At 37.8% G+C, this 17,869-nt stretch overlaps 1 protein-coding gene across 2 annotated transcripts in view; it reads left to right on the top strand.

The window, feature by feature from the left end:
* Trhr (thyrotropin releasing hormone receptor) overlaps window positions 1-17,869 on the top strand; it is a 36,304-nt gene that overhangs the window by 13,132 nt on the left and 5,303 nt on the right. For both annotated transcript variants that reach the window (XM_036208380.1, XM_036208381.1), the window contains exon 3: window positions 16,711-17,097. In XM_036208380.1, the coding sequence (XP_036064273.1) occupies window positions 16,711-17,097 (387 nt within the window). The remainder of the gene's footprint in view (window positions 1-16,710; window positions 17,098-17,869) is intronic.

Here is a 17,869-nt window from a genome sequence, read left to right on the forward strand (position 1 = left end):
CCTATTCAGCTCAGAGTACTGCTAGAATCATTTAAAATGCAAACAGTGCCATTACTCACCATCTTGAAATCATCCAATAATTTCACCTGTTACATATTGAAACTCTAAGTTATTATCATAGTATGATGGGATATTAATGATATATTTTCTCATTACTTTCTCAAACTCATTCCTCCATCCTCTGCACTCTACTACAGTGGTTCTCAACATCTGGATCCACAGGCAGCAGGAAGAGTAAGACTCTGGGCCTGGCTTGGGTTTTTGAAACCTCAAAGCCCACCCCTTGTGACACATTTCCTTCAACAAGGCCATGCCTCCTAATTCCTCCCAAGTAATACCACTCCCTTATATCTAAGCATTCAGACATATGAGCCTATGGGGCCGTTCTTATTCAACCCGTCACAATAACTAAAGCCACAAAAGAGTAAGAGCTGTGATGGTAAGCATCACCTTTCCGTGTAGTAGGCGAACAGGAAGCTCTGTGGAAACGAGGACTCCTAAACCTTGTTAATTAATAGATGTTTGTGGTTGGAATGGAAAGATGATGGTTTCAGCAGAGGGAACTATACAAGTAAAGACAAGAAGGCCTGGAAGAATGATCCTGCCAGTAACTGCCAGTGGCTCCTTAGGACTAATGAAAGATGAAGGCACTGGAAAATCTTTTTGTCTAATCTACTTAGGGAGTTGGACAAGATTTAAAGGCTATGAAAAATCACCAGGAGATTGCAAGGCAAAAACCTGTGTTGTAGCAAGATCTATGAATAGCTTCTATTTAGGAAAATAATTGAGAGCCAGGGTCAAAGACATCATGTTGGGGAGATCTGCAGCAAGTCATCATACAAAGGGGTACCCAAATTAGATAAATAGCAATGAATGTAGAAAGTCTTTAGTTCATTTGGAATAGAATCGATGGACTTAGTGTGAAGAGATGGGTAGAAAATGAAAGAAAAAGAATTCAAAGGTGATCCTCAAACTGTTAGAAGAGAAGGTAGTATTGAATTTGTGAGCATGAATTCTAGAATATTGTAGCATTGTGTCAGAGCTAAGATTGGCCACTCCAATGCTATGTGAACCACTTAATTTACAATCTTGAGCATCAGTTTGCACATCTGTCAAAAAATGATAATAGTAATACCTTTGTTCAAAAATAATTAGGATTAGTACAAAAGCCAATTTAAGCACTTATCATAGTACCTGGAATATGGAAATAATAACCATAAATTATTACTATCCTTCATGGTGAGTGCATTTTACCTTAATTAGGGCAGTAAATAGGTAATAACAGATTTCATTGGGGTGAACCTGCCTTGCCTCTGAAGTATTTAGAATCCACAAAGGCATGGTTAATAATGTAGATCTTGGGCTTGGAAGAATCAGTTATCCTATAAATACAGAGTTCTGAGCAAGTAGCATGTGATGATGGTACAAGAACAGACTTGTGTCACTGGAGGAAATTCTGTGGTCAGGAAGGAAACCTTAAAGTAGCCAGATTTCTAGGGATAAAGAAACTGTCAAGAAAAGAAAATACCCTGAGTGTAAGCAAGAAAACCAGGCTACTGTTTCAATAGTGATTAGTAGAAAATTGTAAAGATAAGCTGTCAAAGGTCTGGTGGTAAATGTGGTGAGTGCAGACTCTATAAAGCATTGAGGGAGATGAATCATACTGCAGGGAGATGATAGATTATGGATAGAGAAAGAACTAGAAAGAGGCAAGCCCAATGATGAAAAAAACAGTGATAACATGGAGAGATGTTTGGCTTTCCTTCTGAAGACAGAAGAATCCAAGCCTTTTAAATCCTCATGAGAAAGAGCCAATAGGATAGAAGGAATTATTTGTTGAGGTAAAACAAGTCTTAACACTGATGCCCAAGGTGGTAAGAAGGGTTACAGAAATCTCCCTTGTCCTTATCAGCAGGAATTGTGTGTCTGATTCACTTAACTATCTGTGATGCCTGGTACTGAATGGCCCCCACGGCAGGATTTAGGAAGTTTTCAGTAAACAGATGGATAAAGGGATGGATAGAAGCAGGACTACAAGTGAAATGAGGAGAGATGGGTTATCATGGGTGCAGATCAAATGTAGTTATAGGAGAAAGTAACGAGTCCTTGCAAGCCGGTCTTTAATTTCCTGATGGGATTGGTGCAGGTAATTGCAGGAAGAGGAGTCACATAGCTGTCCACTGAAGAAAACAGAGGAGATAGATTATGAATAGGATGATAACAGAGTTAAGTCCCATTTGTGATTGGAAGAACTGAGCTAGCAAGATCATAAATTACTGAACATCTGCATTTATTAGTGACGTGAAAATGCTCACTTTCCAATGAGTCTATCCTGGACTCACTCTGCTAAACCACATTTGAATGGACCAGTTTGTTCCCCACAAGCTAAACTGATAGTATCCTTGAGGCGATTTCTTTTGTGCAGCAGTAGGTATACATTACAATTAGTACCATTTTGCACGTGGCACTATACCCCCTTCACTGATGCAGGATCTTAAGGCAGATGGCCAGACTGAATCAGATTGGATGCATTACTGCAGGGCCTGGCTCTCTCTATCTGCTAAAAAAAAAAAAAAAAAAAAAAAAGTTCCATCTGAAGCCCTAATCCAAATCAACAGAGGCTAAATACCTCTCTAAATTTAAAAAAAATAAAAAAAATAAAAAAAAGCTCACAGGGAGAAATTTCTCCCATCCCCCAGCCCCATCTTAAGGGAGGTCTCTCCTTTCTCTGCATCTCCTGCATACATATCTGCTGTTGAGTCGCTTCTCTTTTTAACTCAGATGTCTTGATTCTTTTTGTTTTGTCTCTAAAGAATTCAGGAAATCCACTTAGAAAAAAATAGCCTTGGAATAAAAGCCCACAGTTCTTGACTTTAGTGCTGACTCCATCCCAAAGGTACGCAGCACCATGATACCTAAACGCTCTTAATAAAGTGGGTTGGCTACAAGAGTGCTTCACTCCTCATTTGCAGACAAGCTTATTCTGTGTGTTTGCCTCACAGAAAGCTCTGACTGAGCACACTAGAGAAATAAGCCAGAAGTTCTCTATCTGTGCATCACTCTCATACATCACCACCACAGGATGTCTGTTTATTCCTTAGGGAAATGCTCCCAATTTTGTGTCAGTCACTCAAAATCCAGTGCAGAGCAAAATTTGGAAGGGTGGGAAACTGACTGCTGTGGTCAGCCATACCTTTTAAACTGATGAGTAACAGTCCTTGTTACCAGCTGCTCCTCATCTGGGTACACCTCAGAATCATTCTCAAGAGATATTATTGAATTGCACTAGGCTTATTTTTTCTGTCATAATCATATTTTTAAATGGACAAATATTTGTGTGTGTGCATACTGTAAGTTTAAAAAGCACTTATCATTTTAAAACAATATTTTAACCAATCACTGCTCAAGTACTTAGAAGGAAACATTTTCTTTTTATGCTTCAGTAGTCAGATAATCAAACTACTGGGCTGTGGTAAACTTAACTTGCCTCAAATGACTCTTAGTGATCATGGAGAAAGTCTTAAAGGTATTTAAAAAAGAAATAGTAATTTTGCAAATGTGTGTTATCAAATAATTCTGCTATCTAAAAAGCCAAACTTTCATCATTAGTAGGTTGTTTATTCAGTAAGGCCACCTTTCAACTGACCTAAACTTGACCCAACATGTTCTTTTAAATTAAGTACAGAATCAACATATTTTGTAACAATGAGAAATTTATTCTTTTGGAAACACCCATAACTTTTCATACAAGCCCCTTGAAGAGTAATGACCAGCAAGCATAAAATTCACAAAGACACATTCCCTAAACAGAAATGAAATGTCAGCACTGAGAAGTAAAACAGCCTGGTAAATGGTCAGAGATTAGTGTTGTGGGAAATACAATGCATACAAGACTGAGACAAATAGTGATTTTCATGTGTACTAGCTAGCCAATACTTTTTGTGTTTGACATGTTTACACGCATCATAAAGATGTGAATATATTCTATCTTAATGTTTGTTTTCAACATTTATTCTACTCTAAACCCATTGAAACACAGAGAATTGTCTCTTTAGTAGCTGATTCAAATTCTAAAAGTGGGCCACATTGTAGGATCTCTTGGAGCATGGAGACTTGGAGAGCCTTCCGATTTTTTCCTTAAAGCCCTCCTCACACTTCCTCTTTCTGTTTTGAGAACCACTGTTAAAACATGCCTGCTTACACTCTTCCTTCACTAGCTCACACCACACTACTTGTCTGGTTTTTCTGACAGTGCCAATGCAGACCATCTGCCCACTTGTACTGGTATCAGGCGTGTTTTAACCTTTATGGTAGGTAATATTGCTGAACTCTTACTGTTGGTTAGGCATGGTGCCAAGGGGCTTTCATGTGCCATCTCATTTGCTGCTATTGCTATTAATGAATAGAGATCCGAGGCTTAAGATTTTTTAAGGTCCTCAAAACCTGGAAGAACAAGAAATCTAATCTAGTGTGTAATCACAGCCTTTGTCCATGTTAAAAGGATGTTGAATATGAGGCAAAGATGGACTTGGGCTATATTTGTCCAAGAAAAATGAAACTTTTCTTTATATACATAGCAGTTTAATTTATTTAGTCATTTAACAAGAAAAAATATATTGACTATCTCCTCAAATATTCTAGCAACAAATTTAAAACTCGAGAAATCAGCAATAAACAAACTTTCATCCCATGAACCTCACATTCTATTAGAAAAGAAAATAGAAAAATTAGTAAACACAAATACTATGCCAAGATGTAATACAAAATTTTGAAGAAAATTTATGAATATAAGGGGAATAATAAAAGGATGAAATAGAAGATTTCTCATATTAAAAATGACAATTTTTAAGATGTCCTAAAATTATAATTCTATATGCACACATGAACAAACCAATGCTTGAAACTCAACCAAGTCTTTCATATTGCTGCAATATTAAAGCAGCAAGTTGATCTACAGAGATCTTTAGGCTTTTAAGCAAAGAAGTATGGCATTAGTAATGCCATTCAGTTTTATTTCATAACATTTATTAACATTCACTCTAAAATAAAATGGCTTATGTGTTCTAATTAAGAATTGAAACATTCTTCAATGATAGAATAAAGACCATTAGGTAGAGTGATAGATAATAGAAGTTGTGATAAATGGTCTTTTATCCAAATGTCTCAGCATTTGTGGAAGAAAGGATAATAATCTCTCAACCCGAGGAACAGAAGTTACCTTTTTAGGAAAAATGGGACATGGCACTGTTCTGACTGGCTCAGATACTGATCTTACCATTCATAAGTGGAACTGGTGCTTGGATTCCCTCATTTTCTGAATGGAAGTAAACAGAGTATTTTCCTATGTACTGTTGTTGAAATTAAATTAACCAACATGTGAAGTATTTCAAATGGTTCTTGAAACACAGTAAGTAATGTGTTTTCTAAAGATGTCTTTGATTTCTCCTGTATTTATTCTGTTCCAAGGAGTGCCATGAACATTTTTGTCACTGTCTTCTCACATAATACCCCTGTGAGAGAGATGAAATTTCTGTCACCATTTTACTGAGGAAAAAGATGAAAATTAGAAATAGCTATGGCCCAGGTCTAATAACTTCTATATGCTCTGGCCAGGATGGTAACCCAGAACAACTGCTGTGGACTAGGTGAGGTTTTTCTTCTGGTAAGTTAGGAGAACTTGATGGGAAAGCTGAGAACCTGACTAGCTGAGAACCAGGACATCACCCCCATTGATTCAAATCATGTATTTTCCAAGGCCACATGTGCTTGTTCCTACATAACTCCTGATCTAATCATTCTTAGGGTTCTTCCTCTTCTAGAAAACTTGATTTCATGCTTGTTAAAAGTACAGTGTTTCCATGACAACATTTAGAAATTGCTAGAAAATCAATGCTAAAAATTAAAGGCCAATTTTGGTCCCCAAGCTAAAAATCTACAATTATTAATCTCAGTCATAACCCATGAATTATTAGATAAAAGACCTGAAAAATTATCCATAAGTCACAGTACTAGTTTGAAAAAGGTTCAGTGCCACTTAGCACAAACATCATTTTCTTAAACTTAACTCTGAATTTCCCTAAAGAAGATGCTTTGCCCATTGTAGTAAAGAATTCTAGATCAATAAACTCTGGAAGACCAAGTTACCATCTCTACGTGCAGGGTGGTACTGGGAGAAACAGCTTTCTACAACTTGTAAGTCACAGAGGAGCCACAGTTGATTGAACATGACAGCAGGTAGATGAGAAAAAACAAAAAGAGATGTCAGAATGGCAGCTGTAACCTGTGGTGGCAAATCCCATCTCACTTAAGTCTGATGTATAGTATCATCAACATTTGCTATTGAACATGATCCAAGCATAGATCACGTTAAGTTAGAATCTCCTTGGTTCTTAATCTTCCTAAATTCTTTATAACAGTATACCTAATAATTCATATATTCACAGAATGAAAACTGTGCCTCAAAAAACTTTTGGAGGATCAGCATAAATTGATTTGTCATGTCTCTTTTTGAGAAGGCATCTTTTTTTTCTAAATTCAGCTTTTATTTTCAGCATTTTATATAAAACTTAGTTTTAAGGTAGGAATAAAAACATGCCCAAAATGTTAGTCCCGCCATCAAGCTCTTACATGCCAGAGAAGAAAGGAGACACAGCATTATATTGACATGTGATATTGGGACTGGAAGTATAAACCAGCCTCTGGAATTCTATGGAGGCAGTAAGGCTATGCACAGCATCAGTGGACTCTTTCCCCACTCATTTCCTGAACATCTATCGTACCTGTTTCATACCAGATATTCATGTTGTTCATATTGCTTCATGCAACTAGGGTAGAGTAGGACTCATCATTCTAGGAAGGAAGAAGAGCAAGAAGCAGGCAAGCAAATGCAGGAACAGGGTGTGTACAGGTTTTTGCTATTCACAAAAGTAAGAGTAAGGCAACAGAACAGGAGAGAGAACAATTTGCAGAATGTTTAGTACCCACCCTTCTGTCCAGGATTAACTTCTTTGGGCCTCCTTTAAAAATGAAGAGAATACTTACCTCACAAACATGCTAAAGCTTAAATAATTCAACAAAGTCCCTAGCACTGTGGTTAAGATATATATTAAGTATTGCTACTTTCAAAATGGATTATTTGGTTAATTTCGCCTAGTCTCTCCTATATTTAAAAATCTTGTCAGTCTGATATAAATTGATCTCTTATTTTTTGAGCATGCTATTTATGATAGTTCTTATTTGTTTGTTGGTTTTGAGGCAGGGTTCTGTTGTGCAGTTGAGTCTGGCCTGGAACTCCTGATACTCCTGCTTCTACCTACACAGTGCTGCACATACAAGTATGTGCCCCCATGACTGTTGATATTTTATTTCACAGAATAGTGGTGAAGCCTTCAAGAGTAAAATGGCTTATTCCCTGTCATCCAGATATTGGTAGAACTTGAAATAGAGTACAACCCTGTCTGCATAAGCTTTAGCCATTGCATAATTCTTAAATCAACCTGGAGTATAGCACCCACAATGTATTTTGTTGTATACAAATCTGTGTCAAAAGCCTAGACCACAGACCCAGGCCTTGCAAGCCCTGCTTTGTCTACTAGACCTTATAGACTCAACTGACTTTCTAGTCAAATAGATAAGAAGACAAATTCAAAAGAAGCCTCATTCAGGGTATTGGGTTAGTTCGATAATAAAGTAGTAACCCCTCCCCAAGGATGCAGATTCCACAACAGGACAGTGAATATAACCACCCCATACATTGAAAGAGTGTGTAATGCTACTTTGGATTTTCATATCTTCTGTATGATTAATCACCACACATACATTTTCATATATTAAATACATTCCACAGAGCAGACATCGAACTCAAAGGAGCTCTAAGTGACACTGGTTGATAATGTAAACTAACAATCAAGTCTTGGTTTTGAACCAGGAGCACTCCAGAGAGCTAAAACTGAGCCAGGTGTGGTGATGCATGTCTGTAGTACCATGACTTAGGCAGTGAAGGCAGAATGATAAGAAGTAAAAGGCTACCTGAGACCCTATCTAAAAATAAAAATTAAGAAAAGCTGGCATCATGAAAAGTGGTTGACTTTGTGATTTGTCAAAGGCATGAAACAGAGCTCACCTGAAGTTTGTTTCTGTGTATTCTTCCAGGCTAGCAAGAAAATTAGCTCTGTAGCTCATGACAGGTCCCACCAAGGTACAGACTGTCTGTCCTGAGTGAGACACAGGGACCGAAGGAGCTGGATGCTAGCACTGCCAGTCCCATGAAGAAGATGTTGCCCAAGAGTTTTAGAAGGAAAAAAAAAAACTAAATGTCCACAAAACTCTTGACACCTTTGAGAGCTTTACCTCTATATATCAACTCACCTTTCCTCTCCTCTGTCATTCAGACTTTAGATTTTTTAACAAACAAACAAACAAAAAGTTTGGGCTTAAAGTTGATGGATAAATGACAACAGTTTACAGTGTCTCCTCTTGCCAGACAATGACTGTGTAGCCAGATCAGCAAGGGAAAGAGGCAAAGTTTGGAAAACATCACCTTAAAAAAGAATCTGCAGAGAAGTGGTACAGCTAGCTACCAAAATCCTGGCTGTCTATCCAAGATGCCTGACCATTTAGAATTTCTAAGGCTGTTTCTTGTAGATGTAATTCTAAACAGTCTTATTAAATAAGAAACCCAGAGCCAAATAAAGAGTTAAATGCCCAGAGATCGAGCAGGAGCCAAGAGCTAAGACCACCTTATCTTACTACTCACTGCTGTCCTTCCCCTGAGAAAGAGACCTTCCTCTCCTGTCCTGTCTTTTTATTACCTTTCTGTTCTGCCTTCTCATTGGCTGTAAACCCAACCACATGACTTCCTTGTCACTGACTGTCTCTACAGACCTCTGGGTCTCTATGGTTGGTACTGGGATTAAAGGCGTGTGTCACCATGTTGGCTGTGTCCTTGAACACACAGAGATTCAGCCTGCCATGTGATCGGATTAAGGACATGTGCTACTACTACCAGACTTCTGCTTAATGGCTTGCTCTTAGCTCTGGTCCCCAGGCAACTTTATTAACATACAAATAAAGTCACATTTCAGCACAAATAAAATATCACCATAGGTTCTGAACAGAAAAGTGTCCAGAAACAGTAACCATAACCTAAAGAGCAAAACTAAGAAAACCAATGTAAGATGTTTAAGGCAGCCTTTACCTACAGTTAGCAGTTTGCTGGTAGCTTACCTAGAAAAGATAGCACATAAAAAGGCTCAATTTCAACCAAAAGCACAGCAGATAAAATGTGGAACTTTTGTGGCATGGCTCATTAAAAAAAAATCAAATGACATTTTATTTTCTAAATTCAGATGTTATTGTAATTTGAATCTCAATGCTGCCAGCTGAGATTTTCCTTTCCCAGCATGTTTTCAAATATCTACCTCCTGTGAACAAGAAAACATCCAAGCAACAGGAGAAGAGCCAGCCTTTCATCATGCAACACTATCAAGACTAAGTCATCAATCCTGAAACAGCCGTGCTACAATAGTTGCTAACATTATGGAAAGTTTTGTATTGAGCCTAACTACAGATCATACTTAGAACACAATTGTTTACACTTGTAACAGAAGAACCCTGAAATAAGAAGCATTTAAAAACATGTCCCAACAGGATTTAGTGTCACAGTGAGAATAGAAATAGCCTAGTTATGTACTTCAGACATGTGGTTCAGTTTAGAAATAACTCATTTCACGCTGGCTTCTTTCTTACATACAGCCTCCACCAACTCCATCTTTAAACCCAGACTTCTGGTTTGTTCATTGTTTTGAAGACATCAGGAAAAATATTTTCTCTCAAAATTTAAGGTATTTAATAAAGAGAAAAAGGCTGTGCTGTCAGTTATGGTAGCCGTTAATCATTAACATACTAATTTCTGCCAACAGTCTTAACCTCCACAATGCAGGTGACGCAGAGTTGATATGAAGAAAATACACAAACATGCACCATGGAACAGCACAGATTATGTCAGACATCTTAATTATTTTCTTCCCTTTAATATGCTAATTCTTATTACTAGAGTATTCTCAGCATCCATCCTGTGTTGCCATTTTATATGAAAATGTTTAGAAATTACTGCACATTCCCTATATAACAGGTGCTCAGCTTTCTTGTATGCTAAGAATGTTTGATGTAAGTTTCCTTTGGACCCCAGTTTCACACAGCTTAAAGTCCCATCACCATGCCCTCTTTGTGGGTTTTTGTCTCACAGTCATCCTGTATCAGAGTTCTGTGTAAAGCTCTGTCCATTTTGCGTAGAAAGGCTTTCACACTTGCATTGGGTGACATTTGGATAGTTTCCTGGGGAACTGCACTTCCTCTATGCAGCACACAGAGGAAGAGTCACACTGTGTGTTGCATAGAAATACATTTGCATGTGTCTTCAACTCTTGTAACTTCCAATGGCAGATCTTGTGGTCCTACTAAAACCGTGGGCCTCCTGAGTCTTAAAGTCCAATTATATCTTCTTGTTTGTTTCTTTTAGGAAAAACGTTCACCTCAACTCCTTCTAGAACTGTGGAGGGAAAAAAAGGCATTTTTGTGTATACATCACTCTCATAATCCCATACCATTCAAACCATCTACCAGTCTGCCCCTTCCCCCAATTCCCATCTCTTGAGAAAGAATTACCAAATACAATAAAAACTTCTCTATTATGAATCTTTTACATTCTTTCATAGACATCTTAATCATAATAGAACTCATAATGTACTCTATCTACTTCTTGCCAATATGATGATTCTGAATAGAGCATTTAATACAGGGAAACAGGAGGAGTCAAGAAACCCATGGAATTACATTTCGGCATGGCTTCCTGTCAAGAGATCAATAAGTGATGTGGGGAGCAACATCTGATAGTCCATGGTCTCTTCACCATGAATCACTACTCAGCCTCTACTCATTTTTATTATACTTTAACTGATCTTGAGCTGATTCTAAGACCCTTTCCAGTCTCATCGTTCAACTTTTAAACACCAGTAATGACCTCACATGATGGTATGCAGCGCCTCACACTGACTGTGTTTTTTTCAAAATTGACTGTCCAGACATATGTCAAAACAAAGTGAAACACTCTGCAAGAAGAAAACCTCAGGGCCCTAATCAGCACAGAAGCTTGGCTACATTCTAATTTATTTCATTATCAAGTCAGTTTATCCTTCAACTGCCTCAATTAATATAACGAAATGCAAAAGGTCATTGATCATTTTGCTGAGGGCTAAGAGCAAAATATATCCAGTTTCAGGACATTTTGTTAATATTCAGAAAGCAAGAGAACATGGATAGAGTCCAGACACAGAATGTATTGTTGCCCTCTAAAAGATGGCATTAGAATATTAAAGGATAACTGTTTTGTATTCATTAACCAACAATTGCTTCCAGAATGAAGTGTTCTGAAAGTGAGTCTCCCAGTCATTAAAAAAAAAAAAAAAAAAAGTGCAAGAACCACAGCACTTTGCTAATTTAAAAACTCTTATCTCATACATATTTGGTAAGAATAAACATTTACTCAATAATACAAACATTCATTGAGCACTTGTTATGTGTCAGGCTTCTGTACTAAGGACTCATCCTAACCTTTTGTCTCCAAGATGTGCTTTGTAAGTGTCTTCTTGATTTATGTTTCTTGAGAGGCCAAAAGTAGAGCAGTGGATTTATACTGTAGGGAATCCAAAATTGGTAACCTGCTCACAAATTAAGATTTCCTGCTATAAAACCTGGAAAGCCATTCATTAAAAGAGTTGTCAATAGGAGCTTAATGACAAGTTTGGACTTCACGTTTTTAACATTAGCAAAAAAACAAAACAAAAACAAACAAACAAAAATACCTTCTCTACACTGGAGAATACAATTGACTACAGAAGTCCAGCCATGGGTCATGTTCTCTGCTCCATGTTCCTGGGAGGCAGACACAAACTGGAAAACCTTGATACTGTCTGCCCACTCCACCTCTTCTACTGTAGTCATTGACTGGTGCGCAAGGTGATGTTGTCTTCTTTGTTCCCTGACAGCAGCAAGTCCCATGACTACACACAGAATCCATTTCCCCTCTGAATCATTCACAGAATCAAAGTTCAGGTATTTTTCTGAATCAGTACAAGAATCCCAACTAAATATCCTAGGGAACAGAGGTATGAATCAAGAAAGACTAATAAGCTGATCTCTGACAATTAATTAAAATGTCCCCAGGTCCCATGAAACCAGAACCTAATAATGATTTGCAATTAATTGGGCTGTGTCCTAAGAAACTCGAGTTTCCATTACTTTTTGTAATTATTTTGCTGCATTTCAATTGTCTTGTTTGTGTGTTTCCGGGGGAAACAGATTGCTGTGAAGAACTAGTGACTGCCTTGTGACAACTGTCTTTTCCTAGTCAGGACTCTAAATGCAAGACTCCAATTTGGGGCCAAAAGAAATGGGAGTGCGGGAGGATGCAGGTTTCAGGGTTACCAGTGATGTCTGGTAACAGTATCATCCTCTCCAGATAATACACAAACAATATCTATAGCAAGCACATGTCTTAGCTTAATAAATCTGTTGAATTTATCATCCCTGGAAAGAAAATAAGAACTAGAGGCAAGGGTCTTGGTTCAACAGCTGCTCTGTCACCTGAAGTATGCTCCTTTTCTCTGCTTCTATGAGTTCATTTCCCATTTCCTCATCAACAAAATGGAAACACCAACATTTCTCCCACAGATGCTCTAGTAATGTGAAAGAATTTTGTTAATTTCAAAGATCTCAAAAATTAACTATTGCTACTGGATTATAGAGAATGATTAAAATATTTTAAGCTTTTTTATGCATTGTATTGATCTCTTAAATGTGGTTGAAATACCCACTGATTATATCCCCACTGGATATAATCTCCATCCTGAACACTGTTCCTTCAAGCATCTGATTCCTCGTTCTCTCCTGGATCATAATTGCTTTTCTTTATGGAACTGGTTCTTAAGGAAACAAAAATGCCGTGCTATAGTCCATCTTTGAAAGAAAGAAAGAAACTGATGCTCCTCATGCCTCTCCAATAAGACAATGATTTCTCTACTCTCCTTGCCAGAAAAAAAAAACAAGTATTTCAATTACACCCACTTCTCTATTTCTCTTTTGAATGCACTCCAAACAGACATATCTGAAAAAGTGTGTGTGTGTGTGTGTGTGTATACAAACCAGAAAAGGAACATGGCATGTGATTTCCTAGAGCTAGACTTACAAAGGACTGTGAGCCACCTGATGAGAGTGCTGGGAACTGGACCCTGGAAGATTAGCAAACATTCTTAACCACTGAGCCATCCTTCCAGCCCCTATTCTTCTATTTTCAAGAACAGCATAAAAATATGCATCCCAATTATTTTAGTTTTATTTTACTCTATGCCTCTCTTGTTCCAATGTCTCTGTAAAGTCAATTAGTGTTTTTGCTATGTATCATAATGAGAATTATCTCCCAACATTTTTTCAAAGATTAAAGGAGTCTTTCACATTATTGCAGAAGATCTCACTTTAAAAATGTACGAACCAGTAGTTTCACTGCTATATATTGAACAGATAAGAGAAATAATGACAATCATTCACATAAAACTTAGACTCCAATGTTCCATAGCAGTACTAGTGATTACAATTAAATATTTAAAGAATGGATAAATCTATTGCTATATATATGCACTATGAAATACTATTCAGCAATGAAAATAAATAAATAACTATACATAGATAGATAGATTACAAGCTGCGGTACAGTTCACCTTATGACTATGATGCTGAATGTCTCAAGTTATGTACAATTGACTATATGTTTCATTCATATGGAATATTTGAAATGGCTAACTCTATAGGAGTATCACACAGATTAGTAGTGGTCCAGGCTTTAGGAAGGTAGAAGGAAGATGGGGCATGATTGCTAAAGGGTAGTACTCTACTCACTTTGTCCACATTGTCACACACCAAATCTCAACAGGGCTACTCTTTTCAACTCACTTTACCTCAATGTCGAAAGAAAAAGAATATATTTCCTGCCTGGTATTGTTCATTTTTAGAACATCTATAAAGTGTGGACTAAGGAAACTTAATTCTCTCCAACACAACAAAAGACCAAAAGCTTGTTAAATGTGTAGAATTTTGCATTTGAAGAAAATCAACTAGTTATTATCTCTGCATGCGAAGATAATCTCTGCAATAATTACATACATTCATCAAGTTGCTGGAATACTATGCTCTCTCTATAATGCCCTTAATGAGAGGTTAGATTTCATGGTGCTTTAGGGTTTCTAAGCCCCAACCCACTCACTGTTTTAATTCTTCAATAACTCTGTGAAGAAAACATTATAACCAGGCAGATCTTCAGATGTCCAAATGGAACATAATAACTTGATTAAGGTCTTAAAATTATTTGTAGAATCAAATCCAGATGGTCTTACTGTAAGTCCAAAGTGAGCAGTGCCAGATTTCACTAAGCAACAAAGAAGAATCTGCTGAACGACACTGTTGATAACCTCACTCCTGGATGGTCATAGGTATTAACTTCACCTTAACCGTTTTCCTACCTCTGGTATCTCATTTGTTCTTCAGAATAGTTCTGCTCTGGGTAAAATTATAGAAATTTACATCTAGTATCCTACTATGAGTGAGTACATACCATGATAGTCCTTCTGAGTCTGGGTTACCTCACTCACGATGATTTTTTCTAGATCCATCCATTTGTCTGCAAACTTCATGATGACATTGTTTTTCTCTGCTGAGTAGTACTCCATTGTGTATATGTACCATATTTTCTTTATCCATTCTTCAGTTGAAGGGCATCTAGGTTGTTTCCAGGTTCCGGCTATTACAAACAATGCTGATATGAACATAGCTGAGCAAATACCCTTGTGGTATGATTGAGCATTCCTTGTAATATGCCCAAGAGTGCTACAGCTGGGTCTTGGGGGAGATAAATTCCCAGCTGGAGCAGGCCCTCTGGATAAGTGAGACAATTGAATAGCTTGAACTGTTCTGTGGGACCCAGACCTATCCTTAGTGCATGAGCTGGCTGTTTGGAACCTTGGGCTTACACAGGGACACTTTGCTCAGCCTGGAAGGAGGGGACTGGATCTGCCTGTACTGAATCCACCAGGTTTAAATGAATCCCCAGGGAGTCTTGGCCCTGAAGGAGATGGGAATGGAGAGGAGGGGATGGGGGAAGGTGGGAGTGGAGGCAGGAGGGGGAGGACAGGGGAACCCATGGCTGATGTGTAAAATTAAAACACAAATATAATAAACTTTAAAAAAGGAAAAAAAACCTGAGTCTAATACTTAATATAGTCTATCTAAGATATATATATAAAGTTGTAACTATAACTGCTAGTCTTCAATCTCCTTAATATTGTAACTATAATTCTTGCTTAATAATTGTTTTGTTATATATAATTTTACTATATAAAATTTAAAACCTTCCTTTAAAAAAACAAAAAGGGGAAGTGCTGTGGATATCATTCTGTGTAAATAAAATGCTGATTGGCCAGAAGCCAGGCAGGAAGTATAGGCAGGACAAGGAGAGAGGAGAATTCTGGGAAGTGGAAGGCTGAGGCAGAGAAATACTGCCAGCCGCCACCATGACAAGCAAGATGTAAGGTACTGGTAAGCCACGAGCCACATGGCAACTTAATAGACTAACAGAAATGGGTTAATTTAAGATATAAGAACTAGACAGCAAGAAGCCTGCCACGGCCATACAATTTGTAAGCAAAAAAAAAAAAAAAAAAAAAAAAAATACAGAAATTTTGTCTGCATGCCCCTCCCTTTAAGCCTAAAGGAAGTCAAATTGTGGCAAGAACAAAAGCTCTGCATTCAGGCTGACACAGATTCCAGTCCTACATTAAGTTCAGCATCTTCCTCCAACACGTTGAGCAGCAGAACAACCTCTGTTCTCTAATCTGAAAACTGGCAGATAAACTACTCACTCCGAATGGTCTTAATCTTTTCAGTTGAGATACGAAATCTGCAGCATAAGTGTGTTGCCTCATATAGAACAGATGTCACACAGCTCCTGCAATTTTTCTGTATCTTTTCACACAATTATGTTATCACATTTGATGATGGAAAGTACTATTGTCCCATTTTACAGATGGTCTATGAGAAAGGCTAAGATAATTTCCTACAGCTAAGGAGATGTGTGTCACAGACACATTTGGGAGCTGTGATAAAAGCCTTAGCTGGACTTATCCTACCCACTCTTGAAGTGGGTGGCTCCTGCCTGCATCCCATTCCAGGTACTCAGTGGTTCCTGTATGTCAGTACTTTTTTTTAATCAGAAGAGTTTGTCTTGAAGACCCCAGGAGTTCTTAAGATGGGAAGTCCTGGAAATACATAGATTTTTAAATCCTTAGGGACATCCTCCTGGCAGCAGGCAGCTGCTGGATAAATGTCCTTTGGAGCAGATAATTCTGAAATATAGAATTTGAGTCCAGTTGTCTAAGCGAGAGCTATCTCTATCAAACTCCTATTTTGTTCTTTCCTCCTAGATCACATTCTCCTCTGCTCCCTCAACCTAACATTCTGGTTAAACTTCCAAAGAAGCAACATGACTGAAAGGCAGTCTTGGACTATATCTTGAAAAACATTAGACTCAGGTGGGAAAGAAGGTGATAGGCATCTTGATTTGTTTCCACTGGTGTTCATACTGCATTTCTCTCTGTTTCTCCATAGGTCACCAAGATGCTGGCAGTGGTTGTAATTCTGTTTGCCCTTTTATGGATGCCCTACAGGACTCTTGTGGTTGTCAACTCATTTCTCTCCAGCCCTTTCCAAGAAAATTGGTTCCTGCTCTTTTGCAGAATTTGCATTTATCTCAACAGTGCCATCAACCCCGTGATTTACAACCTCATGTCTCAGAAATTCCGCGCAGCCTTCAGAAAGCTGTGCAATTGCAAGCAGAAGCCCACAGAGAAACCTGCCAACTACAGTGTGGCTCTAAATTACAGCGTCATCAAGGAGTCAGACCGGTTCAGCACAGAGCTGGATGACATCACCGTCACTGACACTTATGTGTCAACCACCAAAGTGTCATTTGATGACACCTGCTTGGCTTCTGAGGTAACCCTTAGTCAGAGCTGATTCACAAATGAGAAGAAATTGAATCACAGTCAATGAGAATCTGTGCTGTTATCTCTCTCTTAGATATCAGCACATTTGGGAATTTGGCAAGATGTGATTTTTAAATGTTTAGTTTGGTATTTCATTTAAGGAAGAACAGTACTGTTTCATGAATAAATCTGAACTACATTTTAAAAAAAAAGAAAGAATTAGAGACTCAAAATACCCTCAAAATTGCAGACATGTGGATTTGATTTTGAAGCAAACCTAAGTTTTATTAACTCTTCATGTTTCCTACATAATGAGTGGAATAAAAGCATATCCAATTTAAACTACTATGAAGATACCAGCTAACATACAATGAAATTTAAATATATAGCAAGTACCAGGCTGAGTATTTAAAACATGATTTCACATTTCTCAAAATCTTTCAAGTCAAAATTTCCTTTGAACATTCTTGTGCATAAACTACTGAGCTGTGTCAAGTGAATTCTTCCAGCTGAACCAAGCTTAAAGGTCGGAAGCAGTTTCTGAGGTTCAGTTGTTATTTGAAATCAGCCAAATTCTGGCTATTTGACCTCAAGGTGAAGATGACCCACTCTGACTTGGACTTTAACTTGCCTGCAATTTTGTCTTTCATTCATTGTTCCCCCTTATCATTTTTCAGACTCATTTCATTTTAAATGCTTCGGATATTTTGTTTACACATTCTAAATCAAGACACTGCAAGTCTCCTGAGTTTGTTTTAAAACTGTTTCATCTGGTTATTGCT

Source organism: Onychomys torridus, chromosome 16 (assembly GCF_903995425.1).
Source record: "Onychomys torridus chromosome 16, mOncTor1.1, whole genome shotgun sequence".
NCBI lineage: Eukaryota > Metazoa > Chordata > Mammalia > Rodentia > Cricetidae > Onychomys > Onychomys torridus.